This window comes from Globicephala melas, chromosome 2 (assembly GCF_963455315.2).
Source record: "Globicephala melas chromosome 2, mGloMel1.2, whole genome shotgun sequence".
NCBI lineage: Eukaryota > Metazoa > Chordata > Mammalia > Artiodactyla > Delphinidae > Globicephala > Globicephala melas.
The window spans coordinates 38,496,476-38,517,592 of record NC_083315.2 but is presented as its reverse complement, the minus strand read 5'-3'; the positions used below and the strand labels follow the sequence as shown (position 1 = coordinate 38,517,592).

At 50.7% G+C, this 21,117-nt stretch overlaps 1 protein-coding gene and 1 pseudogene across 1 annotated transcript; one reads left to right on the top strand and one right to left on the bottom strand.

The window, feature by feature from the left end:
• Nucleotides 1-11,384: 11,384 nt before the first annotated feature.
• LOC115864693 (myeloid-associated differentiation marker-like) lies at nucleotides 11,385-14,329 on the bottom strand. The gene is given in 3 exon segments (XM_030878666.2): nucleotides 11,385-13,002; nucleotides 13,005-13,420; nucleotides 14,152-14,329. Coding segments are annotated over 3 exon segments (837 nt in total). The 3' UTR covers nucleotides 11,385-12,759.
• Nucleotides 14,330-19,581: 5,252 nt separating this feature from the next.
• LOC115864713 (myeloid-associated differentiation marker-like) lies at nucleotides 19,582-20,456 on the top strand (annotated as a pseudogene).
• Nucleotides 20,457-21,117: the final 661 nt, after the last annotated feature.

Genomic DNA, 21,117 nt, shown 5'->3' with positions numbered 1-21,117 from the left:
GGCCCATCCGACCCCAAACTCCAGTGCTTTACACTCAGACAGATTTACAATGGCGGTACCTTCCATTTGCACCACTGACTCTGAAAGCCTGGTCTGGGAAGGGTTGGGGAGGTGCACCTTGATCTCTCTGGGTTTTCTCTTGCCCTGTCTCCCATGTTTTAGGGTCATGACCTCTGCTCTTAAGATTAATTAATGAACACTGGAAGCTGCTGGGTGTGGCTGCATGTTTGGCTGAGCGTGGCCACCAGGTGGAGCCCTTGGGCCGTCTCGCCCCCAGGCTGCCTTGCAGTCAGAACCGGCGGGGCGGACACTGGCAGGTGGTGAGAGGGGCTGGGTCTTTAACATGGTTAGGCGGCTGCTCCAGGGACCCTCTAGATGCCCTCGCTCAGCCACTGAGCTGAGGCTCAGAGGGGGCTAGTACAGTGGTACAGCCTGACCTGGAAGGTGAGCCCAGGCTCCCTGACTCCCAGCCCAAGGTTCCTTCCAGGGTTTCAGGCTTCCTTGAAAGGAGAGGAACAAGGATTCCCAGAGGAAAAGCTTTCCCAAAGGAAATCTCTAACCAGACTTCCTGCTTCTGGCTCTGGGGTTTGGATGCCCCCAGGGGAGAGAAAAGATGGGGAGGCCCCCCTACCTCCCGGGTGGGCCCCGAGGTGAGGGTCAGTCCCCAGAGGGCAGCGTGTGCTGTGGCCCCTCTCCAGGGCTCCCTGCCTCCTGCCCAGCCAGCTTCTCAGTGGAGGGAAGCACAATCACGTGGGAAGCACATGGGTTGATGCTCTAGAGAGACTCCAGTTTCAGTCAGCAGACCTGGCTTGAGTGTCTCCCTCTGAGCTCAGGGCCGCTGGCCATCAAAGGGGCTGAGAAGGGGACTGAGATCCCATAGGCAGGGTGTCCAGCCCCGGGCTGGGGGTGGTGGGGACCCATAAACAGCAGCATCACCACTGATCCTAATAGAAGGAAGAGCTGCTCCTGCTGCCCCTCTAGACTCCTGACCTCCCTGGGTCCCCACCCACCTGGGGTTGATGCCTGTAAATGCTGGGTTTATTCACTGAGGTTGTGAAGGAGGGAAGCAGGGAAGGTGATGTTTGTGACTAGTTCTGTGATAGGTGCTTCAAACACATCACCTTACACTGTCCTCCAGTGACCCTGCCTGGGGCTGGTTTATTTCCCATATTACCTTTAGGAAACCAAGCCTGGCTCCTGAGCCCAAGCTCTGTCCTCCCCAGCAGACCTGCTCCTGGTGGCCCAGAGCAGTTCCTCAAAGAGCAGACCTGGGACACACCCAGGAGCCCTGCTGTTACCTAGTGGCTCTACTCATCCCTGGGCAAGTCTCACCTCAGTCTCCTCCCCTGTAAAATGGGGATATTAGTCCCAACTCCTGTAGCCATCATGGAAACAAATGGGGCCACGGTGAAATCTGCCCCAGTCTGGTCAGGCATCAGCTGGAATCTCCTCCCCATGAAGACCACTCCCTCCTGGGCTTCTGCCCTCAGATCTGAAAAGCGTAGGTCAGGGTCCGTCCCAGTCAAGAGGGAGAAGGGAGAGCTGGGCTTCTCAGCACCACCTTGCCTTCCAATCTCTTCTTCCCAATCCCTTTAGCTGCCCCACTGTGCTTCCCCAGGTTAGTGTCCAGTCCCCTTTGCCCCCCAGTCCACCGGTCACCTTCCATCTCCCCCACTGCTGCCGGCATCCTGCCCTGGGCCGTCCTCCTGGGCCAGGGGGAGGGCACACGTCCTTATGTTGTCCCTCATCTCAGCTCACAGAGCACCTGTCCTGGGGACTGTCTCTTCTCCAGGGCAGGAGGCCCCATGTGTGACTCTGCTGCCCTGGGTGGAAACAACCCATCCCTGAGACCATGATAGACCCTGGCAGCGTGGCAGCGTGTGGACGGGGAGGAGGGGCAGGCAGTGGGGGTTCTCGAGCTGGGTGGGGTCCAGATGCCATCTGGCATCACAGTCATGGCCGGGCACTCGTGCCATGTGCTCCCACCTGAGCCCGTGGGAAGGTCCTGCCGCCTCCCCTCCTGCCCCAGGTGGGCCTGCGGGTGAACCTAGAAAGGCAGAGCCTGATGAGTGTGGTCAGGGCTCACAACCCAAATGCCTAAGGGGCCCATCCGGGAACAAGTGAGTGACCCAGGCCTGATATTTGTCAGAACTAGGAATGCAGGCCCGGCTGCACTGGGCAGTTGCCACTCGGCCCAGCTGACCTTGGCTGTGCAGAAACCCTGGCCCATGGGAACATCATCAGGGCTGTCTCTGGACCACAGGCCACCAGGTTGAGGCCTGAGCCTTACTCCACCTCCCCCCTACCACCTGACTCCTTTCACCAGGGGGCCATGGACCCTTGGCCTGGATAAGTCCAAGGACAGATGATTCACTGTCTCCTAAGCTCTGCTCAGAGGGAGGGCTGAGGTCCCTGATCTATACACACAGGGCTTCCCCACTGAAGCTTCCAACCAGGATAAATCCAGTGTCACCTCTACATGGTGACCTGTCACCCATCTTCACATCATCTTCATGTCTCCCGTCTCAACCATGAGTCTCCGACTTTCCAGGTTAAACATCCCCAATTTCTTCAATGTTTTCCCTTATGTGGAGCCTGACCAATTTCCCCTCTGCCCCTCCACCCACCCCAAAACTGGCCTCTCTGTTCCTTCTCTGCCCCATTCCCCAGCCCCATTCTCAGTGGATGCTTAACAAATGAGTCAAATAGACACCAGGACTCAGTTGAGCCCAGGGAACCAGCAGCGTCCTCCAGCCCAAGGCTGGCTTTGGAAAGACCTGTACGTTCACGGGGCTCTGGCAGAATGAACTACGACACAGGGACGTGATCATCTCCTGCCCCCTCACCCTGAAGGCATCAAGGGGAATCGGGGGCGTTTGGAAAGGACAGTCTAAAGTGGCCCTACCTCTCTGAGCTCACCTGGGTCACCCCTGACTCAGACCTGTTTGCAGCTGGAATGAGGAAGGGATTGGAAAGGGCGCCCGCCCCTCTCAAACCCCGTATCCTTCCCTCCTTCCCTCCCTCCTCCGCCCACAGCCCAGCCCGAATGGAGAAAAGAGCTTCTATGCTCTAACCCCGGCTCTGACTTCTGTTCCCACCTCTCCATGGAAACTGTTCTCACCAGGTCACCAGTGAGCACCATGTTGGCAACTCAAGGTGTATTTACCTTCTCATCACTAGACCTCTCAGCATAATTCACCTGAGTCAGGAAGCCCTTCTCTGGAGTGACTTTCCTCCTGCTGCTCAGCCTCTCCTCCATCTTTCTCCCCCTCCTTCTCCTCCTCTCCCATCATCTGAGTGTCTCAGGTCCTCAGGACTTGGGCCTAGACCACCTCTTCTTTGTGTGCCTTCTTGTGCTCATCTAGTCCGATGGCTTTAAGATTCCACTCAGTCGACAAATGTTATTGTGCACCGAGTGTATGCCAGGCACTGTTCTAGGCACTGGACAGACAGCAGAACAGAACCAATAGTTCTGCCCTCATGGAGCTCCTCCTGTACTCCAGTACAGGAGATGGAGAATATGCAAACCATATATATTATATCAGGTCTTTGCGTGATAAATGCCATGAAAAAGGGGAAACAGGTGAAGAGAGAGTTATTGGAGTGTGGAGGGTGGGCAAGGCTGCTATTTATGTGGGTGGGCAGGGCAGGCTGCTCTATTGATGTGACATTTAAGAAGATACTGAATGAAGTGAGTATGATGACAGTTCCCTTATTTGTGCTTCCAGAGCTGATCTCTACTGAGATCCAGAGTCATATCCAACTGCCTCCTGATCTCTCAGGACACCTCACACTCACCATGTCCAATCCCATCTCTTGAATCGCCCTGCCTCCGACAACACACACTGATCCTTCCTCATCTTTCCGTCTCGATCAGTAGCACCACTTTCACAGATGCTCTTCACAGCATACTTGTGAATCCACCCACTCTTCTTCCTCTCTAGAGCCGCCACCTGGTCCAGATCCATCCATCCCCTCACTTGCACTCCTGCCATAAGCTTCTAGCTGATTCCTCTATTTCCATCCTTTCCCGCAATGTCTGCTTTGGAATGAACTCAATCTAAGATAGCTTGGACGGCTTCTCTTAGGATGAAACACAAACTCCAAAACATCACCGCCAAAGCCCTGCCAGCTCTGAGCCCTTTCTAACTCTACAGCCTAATCACTTCCCTCCCTCCAGCCACTGAGAGCTCTTCCAATTCCTCTTTGTCATCTCAGGGCCTTTCCCCTTACATGCCTAACCTGCCTCCCATCCCTGAACTGAGACCAGAGAACAGCCTGGCACATGGTAGTACTCTGCTCAGTCAATGCCACTCTAGACCTCAAATTCCTCATCCAGAAAATGGAGATAATAGCATCAATGTTCAGACATGAAGGTTCTTGATTTCACGCTGCAGAAAACATCTCTGGTAACTTATGCAGAGAACAACTGTATGAGAAGGATGCTGAGTAGCTTGAAAAATTACTAGGGAGGGACCAGGCTCAGAACAGGCTCAGAACAGGAAGGAAAGGTGTTGGGCAGCCAGGGCACAGCCAAGGGCAGCTGATTCAGGCACCGTGGCCATTGGAAGCACACACTGGATGCTACTGCGGGCCCCAGCAGAAGGAATTCTGATCTGACCTGGTGTCTGTCTATCACTTGCTCCTTAGGTGTGTGTCCAGGTCCCGCTTGTGTGGCAGGTCAAATATTTACCTGGCCTTTTAAGTTTCTTATTGAGGGTTAGGCCCAGTCTCTCACCAAGACTCACATGGTGGGGACATCTTCAAATATAGTGGGAAGTTCAGGTTCTCAATGGTTCCACTCAATGGAGGTGTCCATCACATAAGGCCATGGAGTGTTAGGGGGAGTAAATGGTATATAACATGACCCAGTGACTCTCAAATATTTCCCCTAAAGGCAGAAGGGATGGAATGTATCCAGGTCAGGCAGTCCAGCCTGGATCTTGAGACTGTAAGCTCGTGTAATGTTCATTAAGCAAACACCTCAATGTGCCAGGCCCTCTTCTCAGCACTGGGAATATATCAGTGAACAAAGAAGAAGATACCTCTGCTTGGTGGATCTGTATTCTAGTGTTTCTTTTTGAAGCCTCACGTTTCACTTGAAAGTGAATGTAGAGTTTTGCATTTTATTTTGTAACACGGACATAATAATGTACCCATAACATATCAGGGTTTGTTTCAATACGATAGTAATGGCTTCCTACTAATGGACTACTGGCTGTGCTGCCCATTTGCCTGAAGATACAGAAAACTGTGTCTTTATGTGTCTATATCTGAGCACGTTCTGGGTGACCCAAGAGCAAAACTTCAAACGAGTGTATGGGAGGGGAGAAGAGAAAGTTGGTGTGCCAGGGCCCTGTGGGAGGGAGGCAGAGAGTGAGAGAGATGATGGAAGGACCTGGGGCCCTGCCAGCCTCTGCCAGGTTCCAGGAACAGAATATTCTGGAAGCACCTCCTTCTGTCTGCTGCAGCAGAAAGAACCACGGGCTTTCTTTTAAGGGATTCGAATAAGGAATAATCCTAGACTAGCAACAATGTGTTCCTGGGGGCAGTGGTCTGGGCTGATGGGCAGCTGGCCCCAGATCAGCACGGACTTGGAACACTGTGGTCACCATGTGACCTGAGAGATGGCATGTTGCTGGCAGCAGTGGGCAGTCGGGAGCCCGAGGGGCAGGCGTCCTGCAGCTGGGACAAGGGGAGTGACTTCCCTTGGCAGTAGTGCTAAAAGGGTGTCATTGGTTCTAAGATTTGTTAGGGACAATGTAGGGAGGGAAGGAGGCCCAGACGGACACTCCCACGCCATGAGCAGCCTGGTTGCCCAGATGGGTGGTTTTGGAGAACTTTGTTTCCTGAGGAAGATCATTCTTCTTCCAGGCAAAGCACTGGAGGGATTTATGGGAAACAGATGCTGGTTGGAGTGGAGGTGAGGGGATGGGCTTGATCTGAGCATCCACCCCCCATCTCACCACCCCTGGTCAGAAGCAGACCCAGAAAAGACCAACTAGGTCAAACCCTCACCAGCCCAGCCTGGCTCCAGAAGAGACCTCAGATTACAGCTCGCACATTTTGTCAGCTAAGAAAGTCTCCATGAGGGCTTGGGCTGCAGCTGGGCTGTCGTTGACACAACAATTATAAGAGGTCACACGTGTCGTGCTCACTGCAGGTCAAGCACCGCTCTGGATTCATTTGTTCTTCCCAGCAGCCCTGTGAACTATGTACTCACTGTCCCCATTTTCACAGGCACGGAGAGGTTAGCTGGCCCAAGATCACACATGTAGTAAGTGATCGAGCTGGGATTTGAACCCAGGCATGTGGCTTCAGGATCTTAAACCCTGCTTGGTATTAACTTTGTACCTTATACCCAAGAAGAAGAGAGCAGCCAATATTGTTTCAGCACCAGCTATCTTACCATGTGATTTAATAGCTAATTTCATTTCATCTTCAGGGATATTATTATTGTCATTCACATTTTATAGATGATGAAACTGAGACTCAGAGACTACATTGTGTAGTTTGCTCATGGTCACAGAGCAACACCTGACAGAGCCTGGATTTGAATACAAGTTTGTCTCACTACAAATCTCAGCACATGATAAAACCTCAGTAAATGCTGAGCCCTTTCCCTCTTCTCTTGGGTCTAGGAGTCATCTCCTGGCTCCTGTGTGTCCTGGTCTGGCTGCAGTGCCCCACCCAGAGGTCCTGCAGCAGCGCTCCCATCTCAGCCAGAACACTTCCTGTTGGCAAGCCAGCCAGAAAACTCCAGAGAGAGTGTGGAGTCCTTAGACAGGCTGATGAAGCCTTGCCGACTCTCCTGTGACCACCTGCATCTCTACAAGCACCTTCGGACAGAAGCCAGCCGCATAGACAGGGCGACATGGATTGGCAGTCAGCAGCTGGTCCTGAGGAGGGCAGCCAGTAGCCCAAGGCCACAGGACAGAACAGACCCTCTTCTCTCCACTCAGAGGTGTATTGAGGAAAGCCAGCTCCGTGATTTTTCCAAGAAGCTGTTCCAGAGCCAGAGAATGGGAACCTCTCCACCCCGGTTCTGTTCAGCACCTCAGGCCTCAGTCTGGGGCTGGCGTCAGCTGGAGTCATCCCAGCATAGAGGAGGTTATGGCTGGCCAGCTGATGAGGGCTGCCTCTGGCCGCTGCCCCTGGAGACAGAAAGCCCAGGCCAGGCAGGGTGCAAGGAAAGGACTTGAGGCTTGGGCACAGGGGGGCTTCTCCAACAACTGTGTATGCTAAAAGGCAGTGGGAGGCCCTGGCCACTCAGCATATGGGCTTGGTGGCCACAGAACCCCCTCCCCAGACCCCTGGGCCCAAGTCACCTCCCATCCCCCTGCCTTTGGAGATAGGCATGTGCGGGCATCTCTTAGCTCCTCCCCCAGCCTGTCCATCAAGGTTGCAGGGAATGTGGAGACCAACTGGCCAACTCTCCTTCTCCTGACCCTTCTTCTCCTAGTGGTATATTTTTCAAACTTAAATTTAATTTTCTTATAATGGTAATATATTTACGTGGCTCAAAATTAAAATGTCCTAAAAAGCCACACATTGAGAAACCTGGCCTCTGCCTGGGGCTCCATCCATTCTCCCCTCAGCTCCCCTCCCCACCCAGGACCAGGTAACTCCTCCACTGCACTCATGGGAGTCCTTCCCGTGCTCCTGATGCAAATCAAGCATATACAGGTATATTTATTTTTATTTCTCCCCCTTTTATTACTTAAAAATAGCATACTAGGCATCGTTTTGTATCTTACTGTTTTGAGTAAATATATCCCGGAGATATTTCCTTATCAATATTTGGAGAGCATCCTCATTTTTTCCAGCTGTATAGTACTCCCTCTTCTGTCTGTACCTTGGTTTATGAACCAGCATCATAAAGATGAGCAGTGGTTGTGTCCAATCTTATTTTGAAATGAGATCTTGGATGGAGTTTGATTCACGCCAGGCTGCTCGGGGTAGAGAAGGTGCTGGGTGAGGCCAACACCCTACTTGCTACCTCACTGCCTCACCAGAACCCTAGCGCTCCAGACCACAATTTTAGACCAATCTGCTCACCTTATGAGTAGGAAACTGAGGCTCAGAGCAGGGACTAGACTCATGTGGTCACGAGTTACCCTGGGGAAGAATTGAACTAGAAACCAGATCTCTTGGGCTCCGCTCTCCAGACTACTCACGGTTCATCCCCTGGGGGACCAGACCAGGGCAGTGGCGCCACCTGACTGGAGTCAGAGCAGATGTGACTGCGGACCCAGCTGTGAACGAACTCCAGATCTGCCTCTCTCTCGCTCTGGCCTTCCAATTCCTCTTTCATTATTTGGAATCAGCCCCTTTGTACTCCCAGCAGGAAAGAGTTCAGGGAAGAGGCAGGGTGAGGAGGGGATCAGGGGTCTCTGGCCCTCCCCCCACATCTTGTAGATGAGGAAACTGACTCACCCAGCAGTGAGTGACCTCCTCAGGGTGACATAGCAGGTTTGTGGCAGAACTAGGGTAGATGGGGCATAAGCCCAGCCTGGAGGATGCTGCTGCCACACTTGTAACAAGGAGCGTGGGGCAGTGGAAAAGCAGCCGGCCTGGGAACCAGGAAACCTGTGTCCTGTTTTTGATTCTGCCAGACACAGGGTGACTCTGGACAAGTCCTGCCCTCTCCCTGGGGTCCAGCCGCACCTCCTCTATGGCAAGAGGGTTGGACTAAGCAGAGGACCTTTAAGCTTTCTTTTGAATGCCAAAGTGAGTGGACTAGACCTTGTCTTGGAACTGTGACAAATGACCCTTAACCTCCACCAAAAGGGAAGGATGGAGTAGCCACCCTCATGAACCATGAGGCTTGAGTAATGGGCACCTCAAGTGAGCCCTTTCCTTGGCAATTCTTTTACTGAACCACAGAGGCATTGCTAACCTCCTGGGAAATGAGCTCCCAGGGTTGAGTTCAATTTCATTCAGGAAAATATAAGAATATGAGATTCTTGTACCCAGACTTGGTGAAGTCAATGCATACTTGCTTTTGTGGATTAAAAATTAGTCAATAGTCAACCTAAGAAAGAAATGGAAAATTTTATTCTAGCTAACCTGAGGATTGTAAATGGGGAGACAGTCTCTCAGGAAGCTCTGAGAACTGTTCTGAAGAGGTAAGGGGGGGAGGCCAGTATGTATGTGACTTGGGGGAAGGGTTACATGCAACTAAGCACACAGCTTGGTAGAAGGTTACTGTTGTTTGCAAGGAGCAGATATCTTAGTTAACGGTTTTAGTGTTTTTCTAAGTATGAGAAGATGCAAGAAACTAGGTTCATAAAAATTTCTGCTGAAAATGTCTAACTATCTGAGGGCCAGTTCTGCCAGTTTTCCCAGATCACAAAGTGTCTGAATCTGATCTTTGTCCTGAATTCCTTTCAGGGTGGTTTGTAGGGCAGTGACTGCAGTGGCTAATGACTTGATTCTTCTAGAGCTGGGTGGTGGGCAACATTCCTTTTTTTTTTAATTTAATTAATTAATTTTTTATACAGCAGGTTCTTATTAGTTATCAATTTTATACATATTAGTGTGTATATGTCAATCCCAACCTCCCAATTCATTCCACCACCACCACCCCTCCACTGCTTTCCCCCCTTAGTGTCCATACATTTGTTCTCTACATCTGTGTCTCTATTTCTGCCTTGCAAACCAGTTCATCTGTACCATTTTTCTAGATTCCACATATATTCGGTAATATATGATATTTGTTTTTCTCTTTCTGACTTACTTCACTCTGTATGACAGTCTCTAGGTCCATCCACGTCACTACAAATGACCCAATATTGTTCCTTTTTATGGCTGAATAATATTCCATTGTATATATGTACCACATCTTCTTTATCCATTCATCTGTCGATGGGCATTTAGGTTGCTTCCATGACCTGGCTATTGTAAATAGTGCTGCAATGAACATTGGGGTGCATGTGTCTTTTTGAATTATGGTTTTCTCTGGGTATATGCCCAGTAGTGGGATTGGTGGGTCATATGGTAATTCTATTTTTAGTTTTTTAAGGGACCTCCATAGTGTTCTCCATAGTGGCTGTATCAATTTACATTTGGTGGGCAACATTCTTTATTACACAATCCCCTCCATTTTGGTCTTAATTTCGACCAAGGTTTGCGAGGCATTTCCTGACCATTTTGTCCCAGGAATGCTGATTCCCAGGTCAGCTGAGGATTTCACTGATAGACCAGTCAATGTGCTATTACTCATCTAGTCCTGGTAACAGTAGCCAAGTGCCTCTGGACCACGTGTCTTACTAGTCTGTCGGCTCCAGGAAATGGTTCCCTCCTGTTGCTTCTTCCCATATCTAGAATCACACTATTACAGTCATGGCTCTTATAGACTATACATCAGGTCAATTGTTTCAACTCACCTGGTCATCACTATTTTTATCGGAGACTCAGTCACATATTTGTTAATGCGAGAAAAAATAATCTTGTAAAAAAAGCAGAGTACAAATAATATAGCCTGTGACATTAATCAGGTCATAAGGAAGTAGTATTATCTTCTAAGGAGTTACATGGCTGGGTCCAGAAAAAGAAAAATTCATCTTTATGGTGGAGCAGGTATTTCTGCCCTTGGGGAGGTCTGGTTAAGGCACAATGCAGATGCACAATGCACACCAGAAGGGAGGGAGGAGGCCCAAATGGGCAGAGAAAATTTTTATGTTGAAATTTTTCTTGTCTTGCCTTAAAATATGAATTTTATTTCATTGCTTCTTAAGATTTTTCTGCCGCAGTTATCCCCTCCTGGGAGCACTCCCCCTCCACCTAACCTGCCACTGGGTGAAGATCACATGCTTCACCCCAGGACTGGAGTGAGTGGCAGCAGTGAGGGTCCTTCCCCTGTCTCTCCCCCAGGCCCCTCTGGCCCTGGTGACACAAGGATGCTGGGCTCTGAGCCTCTGTGGATGCGCTTAATCGAGGAAGAAGTCTTGGTGTGACTTCCAGGTCACCAGTTACTGCAAAGGCCTGCTGGTCTCAATGCACACAGACACACGCACGTGTGCCCACACACACACAGCATGCACACAGACACACACCTCTAAACAGAGGCATCCAGGAGCTGGCAGGGCCCCTTTAAGAGCTAGGGGACAGGATATTGGACATTCGGGTGGGGCTCAACCTCTCCTTTCCTAAGGCTGGGACACTCCATAGACTCTGGCTGAGGTGAGGGCAGGAGATGGTGGAATGGTGGCACAGAAAGGGCAGTTTGGGTGAGGAGGGAAATCAGGTGGGCTGCCTCTGAGCTCTAGGCAAATTTGAGGCAATTAGGATTTGATGATTTTGTGGGGTTTGTGTTTTTTCTTTCTTTTTCTTTAAATGGTAAAAAAAAAAAAAGAACATTATGGATTTGGGATAAGGGACAAGCTTTTTTTTTTCTATTATTGCAAGAAGGAGCTGATGGGAAACAGAAGTTCTGGGGAATTTTTAAAAAATTATATACATTTTATAGGTCACATTATTCATGAGTCCCAGAGAAGCAGGAAGCAGCAGCAGAAAGCAAGAGGCACAGAGAAACACATGTAAGCAGTGCAGTTTGACTGTGGCGGCAGCAAGGCCCACCCACCCCAAGCCACCTGCCCAAGAAAATTTGAAAAGAAGCTTCCCCGTTACAAAAAGGATCACCCAGTAATTTTTGCCCTCCTGACCATCATTTGCCCTCCTGGTCATCATTACTTTTATCGGAGGTTCAGTCACACATTTGTTAATGCAAGAAACAATAATCTTGTAAAAAAGGCCAAGTACTAATAATAGAGCCTGTGACGTTAATCAGGTCATAAGTAAATAGTGTTATCTTCACCATTTTTCTGAAAAAAGAAAACAAAAATAAAACACCCAGGCTAATATCACCGTTAAGGCTGGCAGTGGCCGTTTTTGTCTCCCCGCAGAGGCAGGACATGCTGTTTTGAACACCGAGGCAGGAGGGCCACATCACTGCCCCTCACAAACACTGCAGAAGGTTGTCTCCAAGACCCTGTGATTTTTTGCCAGGTCCTTTTTTTTGATTCCCCAGAGAGTAGCTGGGTTGGAAGGCATACCAACTACCTTTAAGGTGGCCTCTAGGCAGTGGGTTTTTGTAAGCCTGGAAAAATTCTAGAGCCAGTCTCAGGTGTGGCTGAGCACCAGGTGGGGCCTTAGAATCTAGAGGCTTTAATCCTCCCGCCCACTGGAAATTACTGACATCCAGAGTTTTTTTTTTTTAACTTAAAGGGGAGGTGCACTGTACACCCCCCTCCACTGGAAGAACGGAGGCCCAGTGCCTAGCTACCCACCCCACACCCCAAACCCGCACACACACACCCCAACGAAGGCACAGCCAGGGGCACAGGCATGCTTTGGCTGTGAGGCCCCTCCGGAGGCCCAGGGTGTGAACAGCTGCACAGAGGGCTGTGTGATGTGGAGTCAGCACCTTAGGAGGTGGGAGGGGAGTGGTGGGCAGAGGAGGAAGAAGCTCAGGGTCCCGGTGGATCAGAAGAAGGAAAAGAGGAAGAGGCGGTCAGGACACAGGAGACAAGAACACAAAAATGACCAGAAAAGGGCCAAAAAGCAGAAAATGTAGAAAATAAGAGAGTGAAAAGAGAAAGAGGCAAAACAGGATCTGGGCAATCACACAAAACAGGAAGGAGACAGAGCAGAAGGAGGGAAGGGAGCAGAAAAGAGAGCGAGATGGTTGGGGAAGGATGTGAGCAGGGAGAGAGGGGACAGGAAGAGGACATCAGAACTCCGTGTAGAAACTTCCAGTTAGAATAGGAATCTGGAGCCCCTGGGTTGATCCTTAGTCCCTACAAAAGCCTCTTGGGCCAAGTATGCCATATCGGCTGCATAAATCAGCAGGTTGATGGCTGTCATTACGGTCACAGCCAGTCGTTGGTCCCAGATGCACACCAAGGAGGTGAGTCTGTCTCTGCAGCTCCCATTGCTGGACCGCTGGGGCTGGACACCAAACTTCTTACTGAACTTGTAGAGAGGCCAGAGGACCAGGCAGTGATGTAGAAGAAGATGGAGAGCACAGTCTGCCCCGACAGGAAACGTGGAAAGCGGACAGGCAGCTTTTTATCTTCGTCGCAGTCAGACCCCTTCACCATGAAGTTCATGGCCCCCAGGATGAAGCAGATGGAGTACCTGGCCACGTACCACACCAGTGCCAGCTGGTACTGGTACAGGTAGGGGCTGCTGATAAAGATGAAAATGACACAGGCCACATAGTTCTCCAGCCTCCTGAGCATGCCTGGCAACGTGGGCACACAGTTAGATACATCGCCAGGCCAGACCCAGACCCAGGCCACTTCAGTGGCGTAAAGCACAGCAGCCATGCAGGCGAATGTAGTGGTGGTGATGGCGTGGTTCTTGGTGGGGCCTGGAGACAAGAAGTGGATGTAGGTGATGCGGAAGATGATGGAGGCTGAGAGGCAGACGACGGCAAAGTAAACGGCGTGGGAATAGAGAAGCCATCCCAGGAGCAAGGGAGGCAGGACTGGAGCCCACAAAACCCCACCATGAAGATGATGTGGTACACAGTGAAGCAGAAGCACCGATGAACATGCACCAGTTAATTACGTCACCCTTCAGAGTGTCCTCACTGGCCACCAGCAAGAAGGGCACGCAAGTGGAGAGCAGCTGCAGCAGGTGGAGGAAGAAGCCCACGATGGGCACAGAGCCCAGGTCTGAGGATGAGCACGCAGTAATGGTGATGATCAGGCAGGTTACCATCACTGGTGTTGTAACCTTGCTTGTTTTACAACCAAAGCCTTGTGAATAGTTAAACACAGCTCTGGGGTTTGATAGACTGGTTCCTATTTTGCTTTGCCTGCTTTGCTCTGTCTTTGTTCTTCTTTCTCCAGAAATATATGACCACTGATCCCTAGAACACTGACCCTCTGATCTGGACAATGTAAGGACCAGACTCAAGTTTAAAAGCCAGCAAGGCACCTCGTGGTTAATGTAAAGGTCTCCAAAAGAGAAGAGCAGGGCACCCCCAGCACGCAGCCTGCAGCCATTTCCTGCTTCCCTTCTTGTATAAATCCGGCTAAAACTTGCATGTAAGGAGTTGGTTCTTTTGCGCAGTAAACCTCCTTCTCCCCTGGCTGCCGGCTTCCTTAAGATAAAGCTACTTTTCTTCTACCCAACACTTACCTCTCAGTGTTGGCTTCTCCAGCGACAGCCAAGCCTGAGCTGGGTGACAAATGTCTTGCAGCCAGGCAGGCGTCAGGTCCCCGAGGCTCCGGCCCCTCCACCTTGTCCTGGGGTGAGGAGGGGAGTTCAGCTGGGAATGTCGGGGCGACAGCTGCTTCTGGCCAGGATCTACAGCCATGTCAGCAGCTGCCGAACTTGTTCGTTTCCGGAACTTTCTCTGTCTTTCCCCACTCCTTGCCGACAGCCTGCTTCTGCTTTCTGTTGAGAGAAGGAAACTGGCCTCTGAAGGAGCAGCCGAGTTCTTGAGCGAGTGCAGGGGTGTGCGCCCCGGAGCCCCCTTCCCACCCGTTTGGGCATATTCTTTGCCCTTTGGGACTTTGGGATCAGTTTGGACACCGCGGGAGTGGGTAATGGCTTGTTTATGACTCTGTACCAGTATCTCCCCGAGGGAGAATTTGTTTGTTTGTTTTGAAATCTGTTCTGGGGAGCCAGTGAAGTGGGGTCTACATCCGTCCCTTCTAGAAGTCCACTAGGACGTATCTTGGCAGCCTGGCAAAACTGTAGCTATGACCTTATAACCGAGAAAAATAAAATGTTATTTTTAATTTTTTTAATTTTAATGCAGCCTGGCCCATGTATGTTTTCGATTCTGAAGAATGGTGGCCCCTGAATGGGTCTCTAAATTACTCCACTATTTTGTAGTTAGAACTGTTTTGTCAAATATCTGGTAAATGGGAGGAAATTCCATGTGCAGGCCTTCCTGTTACTCCATAATAAGGGTTCTTCCAACAAGGGCACTAATTTAATGCCCTAAAAAAAAAAGGGAAAACGGCCCTTAAAAAGGGAAACTACACTGTGAAAAGTCCACCCCCTTTACAGATGGGTCTTTTCAGGCAAGGGAGGAAGAAGAGGGGGTCAGCTTCTTAGGGAATTGAATCCACCCCAGCTGCTGTGGTTCTTCTCCTGATGCCTGAAGCAGGGGCTGCCCAGGGTCCCCCCCCCAAACCCCGGTCTCTGGAAGGAGGAAGAGTTCTAGTGCACAGAGCAGAGCCTCAGTGCCCTCACAGCATGAGGAGGAAATGAGGTCTGAAGTAGTCTGTCCCTTTAAGACCCCACAGGGAGATCAGTTTGGCCACAGTGTGTCCCCTACAGGGGGAGGTGGAGGGGTAGGGGGGTGGATTTCCACTAAGACAGTTCCTTGCAGGAGGTCTGAATGCACAAGGACAGCCAGTTGGCTGTTATTGGTCTTATACTCCGTTTTCCACCTTAGACCTACTAAACTGTAAAAACGCCAATCCTCCATACTGAGATGATCCACAAAAAATGGTGGAGACGTTCATTAGTAGTTTTTTCAACTCACTGCCAAACACGGGCTGTTGCACAGGCGTTGGTGACGATTATGTTGACAGCGATGAACGGCACCTTGTTCTAGACAAAGCCCAACACTTGTCTCTCAGTATTTGACTTCTTGATTGATGAGCAGCCGAGCCTGAGTTCAGTAACAGTGCCACAAGCTAAGGGGCCTCCAGAAGCTAAAAGAGGAAAGGAAGGACCTTCCCCTGGGGTGTCAGAGAGAGCAAAGCCCTGCTGACAACTTGATTTCAAAAGTCTGGCCTCCAAAGCTGTGAGAGAATACATTTCTGTTGTTTTAAGCCACCAGGCTTTTGATAATTTGTTGCAGTAGCCCTAGGAGAAAAAGATTAATTTCCAGAAATGAAAAATATAATCTTTGTCATATTTTTTAAAAGTTTCCAGAAAAGCTTGCCGACCTCCTGCTCTAGAGCATATGGGCACATTGATCCAAGGGACCCCTTGTCATAATCCTGTGGTCCCCCAGTGTCTGAGACTCGCAGAGTATTATTCCCTGATTAGAGAAGGGTGGTCAGTCCACAGGAGCTGGGAGGGAAGGAGATAAGTAAAGGAGATGGAGAGGACCAAGGCCCAGTGGAGAGGACCAGCTGCATCTGTTGGGGGATGGTAGAAAAGCACAATGCAGTGTGCATGACATGGTTTCATGATTATAATTGGGGGAAAAGAAATCTACAGATACGCCCTACAAACGTATGCATATATGTACGCACATGTCTAAATATGGTTTCAGAGCACGTGAAATGTGTTGAAGGTTGCATCTGAGGTTGAGGACATGGATGCTCCCTGGATGGGGGTGTGGACACGCCTGTGAGCAGGCAGGAAGCCTGGCCACGCTGAAGAGGGGAAACTGGGCACATGAGATATGATCAGGGTCCTGCTTTATGTCACGTATACATGAGAATAAGAAAATATAGAAAATACTAAACAGAGATGAAGAATGAAAAACATTATAACGTAAAGGGCATAGAAGCTGCTCAGCTCTAGCTACCCCCCCCTTCTAAGGAGCGCAGCGCAGTGACACCAGATCTCCTGACGCTTCAAAAGGAGCTGAAAATCTGGATTTTCATGTGAAATTAAAACCTGCAGCTACCAAACACTTAGAGAAGAAATAATACCGATTTTACACCATCTCTTCCTGAAAACACTGTGAAGGAAAACCAAACACATCCCCGGACCACCTCTAGTACAAACTGGCTTGCAACCCCTGATCTGAAGCAAATCAAACTTGCATGTGCTAATGTCCAGAGTGGGGTCAGGGCCTTCTGGGTCCTGTTTGAGGGGAACAGGCAGCTGGCATGAACTGAGTGGGCCATGTGCCAGGCCCTCTGATAAGCCCTTCACATTCTTTCAGACACTTAATTGACACAAAGTAGGTATTAAGCCAACTGCACAGATGGGGAAACTGAGACTTTGTTAAGTAACTTGCCCAGGATCATCCAGCTATGAAGTGTCTCCTCCATGCCCCACAGCCTCCCTGTAACTCTGAGTGTCCATCTCCCCTCCTCCTTCCTTCCTTTCTCCCAGCCATGACTTTCCCGTCTCACTGTCTTTCGAGTCCAGCATGCCAGGCTGTTGGGCAGGCAGGGCTCAGCCACATCTTGGATGTGCTCTGACTGGGGCACCATTTCCACGCTAACAGATTAGAATGGAGAAGGGGCTTCGGGGGAAATTCAGGCAAACCTGTTGCTTCACCCGTGGGGGAACTGAGGCCCAGAGAGGGCACATGCCTTACCCAGGGCCACACAGCTGGAACCCCCATGCCTCTCCTTCTCCAAGCCCTCCCTCTGTGGCGTTAAATGCATCCAAATCTGTCATTTAGCCTTAGGTGTAAATCGTAGGGTCAGTTTGGGAAGTAAGTTGGGAACAAACTCGGGGACAGTCAGAGTGACACCCCCAGCCTCCCTTAAATCCAGTGCCTCTTGCCCACACCCCACCCCTGGCAGTGCCAACTGGAAGGCCAGCAGGCTCCAGGGCTCCACTGGCAACTGGGGCTGAAGGAACCTTGTGAGTCCAGGTAGGTTCTCGGGGTTTGCTCTGTGTTTCTCTTTCCAGCCTCAGCTTTTCCCAGGGTTTATTATCAGCAAAGGTGACAAGGCCCCTGATGGCAGGAAGCTGGCTGCGGGCTCAGGGTGCTGGCCCTTAAGCCCTGGGGGCGCCTCTTGGCAAAGAGTTCCTTTGAAACAGGGCAGCTGTCCCTGAGGAGGGAATGGGCCGGGGAGGAGCTCTCAGTTCCCCACACCCTGGGACCCTTGCAGGAGGCCCTGTGTGAGGCAGGACTGCAGCCCTGCTGGCGGGACCGTCTTGGGCAGGTGACCTGGCCGATTCCCTGGTCTCCATGGTCCCTGCCATGCTCGCCACGTGTCCCCTGTCCCAACGCTGAAAGCCTTTTAGGCCTCCGTCCTCCCTCTCTCAGTTCCATTCCAGGCGGCCCCTCCTCCATGGGGAAGGTTGGCTCCATGCCTGCATCCCTTCTGGGTCAGAAGAAACCTACTGGGCTGCCTCGGGGCCACTCGGACCCCGGAATCCTCCCCAGCTCATCTCCACTCTGCCGCCCCCGCCCCAGTCCCAAGTGCATCCTCAGGGCTGTCACCTGCCAGAGGGCCAGCTCCTCTTTCAGCTCCTGCCCTTAAAAGGGGGCCTATCATCTGTCCATGCTCCATCCCCTCCCTAGGATGCCCTGAAAGGCTCCACATCAGCATCCAGACACAACATCCTTGTTCATTTCCAATCCCTCCTTCCCGCCTTGAAAGCTGCTAACCAGTCTCCCAGGCCAGAAAAATCCTCACTCAGGCTGTACTACTCCTAGATCTTTCCAGACGCACACCTGGATGGCAGCTTTGGTACTTAACAGCCAAACATATTATTTTGTTGTTTGGTTCCCCCGTGATGCTCCTTCTTGTAGTAATGCTGGGTTGGTGTCTTCTCCCAAATAGGGAAGAGTCACATGTTAAGGCAAAATTTTGGGGGGAGGGGATTCAAAACAGTTCCTACTTCACATATCATCTTGTCCCCACTGCCTTGCTTTCACCCCATGGCTTACCCCTGTTCACCTCTGAAGCTGCCCTCCTCTGGGTGGGGCTGGGTCACCTCAGATGGCAGCTCCTTCTAGTGATGGCTGCAGGGAGGAAAGTCCAGGACATGTGTCTCTTCAGGTTGCTGTGGATGGAACCCATGGCTCTGAAGGTGTGTCCTGGGTCCCAGAGCCCGGAGCTTTGGTCCTGGGCTACCACCCATGTGTGCTGCTTAAATGCTGGGCTTAGAGAAAACATTCAAACCCACAGCTTTGGCATTTTTATCTGGAGTTCCCACTTTCTAGCCATGCAACCTTAGGGAAGGCACTTGATACCCTAAGAGTCAGTTTTCTTATCTGTAAAATGGGGTCAGCAGTACAATCCACAATCCGTTTTCTGAAACATTTCAGGTCAGATATGATCCAGAATTCAGAATTTTTCAGCTTCAATCATGTAACATGGTGCAACTACTCTGTAGGACATAACACCCCACCGGGGCCTGAAAGCTCCTTTTAATCAAACACGTTAGTATTTCTGCAACTGAACTTTTGAACATTCACACTAAGTGAAATAAGTACAGACCATAAATTGTCTCATGTCTGTTCAGGTCAAATTTTCTTACCAAATGAATTTTTTTAAAGTTCTTTTTCCATTTCAGAGCCTTGAAGCTTTGGGGTTATAGATAAGGACCATCCTACCCTGTGTCTGTAGATAATGGCACACAGCACAGAGGACCTAAAATGTTCATGGTTTGAGGCCAGACCCAACCAAGCTATGAGGTTTGGGGTAAGACAAGTCTCCTGACAAGGCCAAGGGTGATAGGTGGGGCAAACCATTCTGGAGTGGCTGTGCTGTTACCCGAGTGTCTGAGTCAGTGGTTCAAACCCCACACATCCTGAGCCTCAGCCACTCCTGAGCCGTTTCCAGGTGTCTGACTTAATCAGCTTCTGGAGCCGGATCTTTCTCTGGTGGGTTCTCAGTGAAGACCCCTGCTGTACTGGTGACGGTGACCTGAGTGACCAGGTGCTTGTCCTCAGGTCTGGGCTCCATGACCATCATGGGCTTCTTCCTCTGCCTGGGGCAGCTGCTCTCCACCTGTGTGCCCTTCTTGCTGGTGGCCAGTGAAGACACTCTTAAGGGGGACATAGGTAACTGGTCCATGTTTGTCTGATGCTTCTGCTTCACCGTGACCCTCATCATCCTTATAATTAATTATGTGTATTCCAGTCCCGCTTCCGCCGGCGGTTGGGATGGTTTTCTCCATTCCTTTGCCTTTTACTTTCCCTTCATCTGCCTCTCAGCCTCCATCATTTTCGGCATCACCTAAATCCAGTACTTGCCTCAGGGCCCTGCCCAAAATCATGCCATCACCACCACTGCATTCTCAGGCATGGCATCTATGCTTCATGCCACCGAAGTGGCCTGGGTCTGTGTCCAGCCTGGCGATATGTACTGATTTCTGCCCACTTTGGGAGGTGTGATCAGGAGGCTGGAGAACTATGTGGACTTTGTCATCTTTGGCTTCATCAGTAACACTGACTTGTACATGCACCAGCCAGCCCTGATATGGCGTGTGGCCGTGTACTCTATCTGCTTCATCCTGGGGGCCGTGAACTTCACTGTGAACGGGTGTGACTGCGACAATGAAAAAATCCTGCCCATCCCCTACCCCAGTTTCCTGATGGAGCAGACTGTGCTCTCCGTCCTCCTTTACAGTACTGCCTGGTCCTCTGGCCGCTTTACCAGTTTGACGAGAATTTTGACGGGCAGCCACAGTGGTCCAGGGATGTGAGCTGCAGTGATGAGCTCTGCCCAACACTGTGCACCTGGGACCAACGACTGGCTGTGGCCACCTTGACCACCTTGAACCTGCTAGCTTACGTGGCTGACAGCATGTGCATGGCTTTGTATTTTGTAGGGTGAGGCTCTGCCCATGAGTGCCCATTCCTCTTCTTAACAGAAGTTTCATTACCATCAGAAGTTTCATGACATCCTCAGATGTCCTCATCCTGTCCCCTCTCTCCCTGCTCACATCCTTCCCCAATCATCTCACTCTCTTTTCTGTTTCCTTCCCTCCTTTTCCTCTGTCTTCTTCCTGTTTTGTGTGGTTGCCCACATTCTGTTTTGCCTCTTTTGCTTTCCATTCTCTTCTTTTTTACATTTTCTGCTCTCTGTCCCTTTCTGGTTGTGCTTTGTTTTCTTTTCTACCTGTTTCCCTACTACCTCTTCCCCTTCCTTGCACCGGGACCCTGAGCTTCTTCCTTCTCTGCCCACCGCCCCCCTCCCACCTCCTAAGGTGCTGACTCCACATCACACAGCCCTCTGTGCAGCTGTTCACACCCTGGGCCTCCGGAGGGGTCTCACAGCCAAAGCATGCCTGTGCCCGTGGCTGTGCTTTAGTTGGTGTGTGTGTGTGTGTGTATGTGTTTGGGGTGTGGGGTGGGTAGCTAGGGATTTGAACCCCTTTATCCCAGTGGAAGGGGATATACAGTGTACCTCTCCTTAGAATTAAAATAATATCTCTGGAGGTCAATAATTTCTAGGGGCAGGAGTATTAAAGCAGATACCCTGGGTCCTGAGGTCC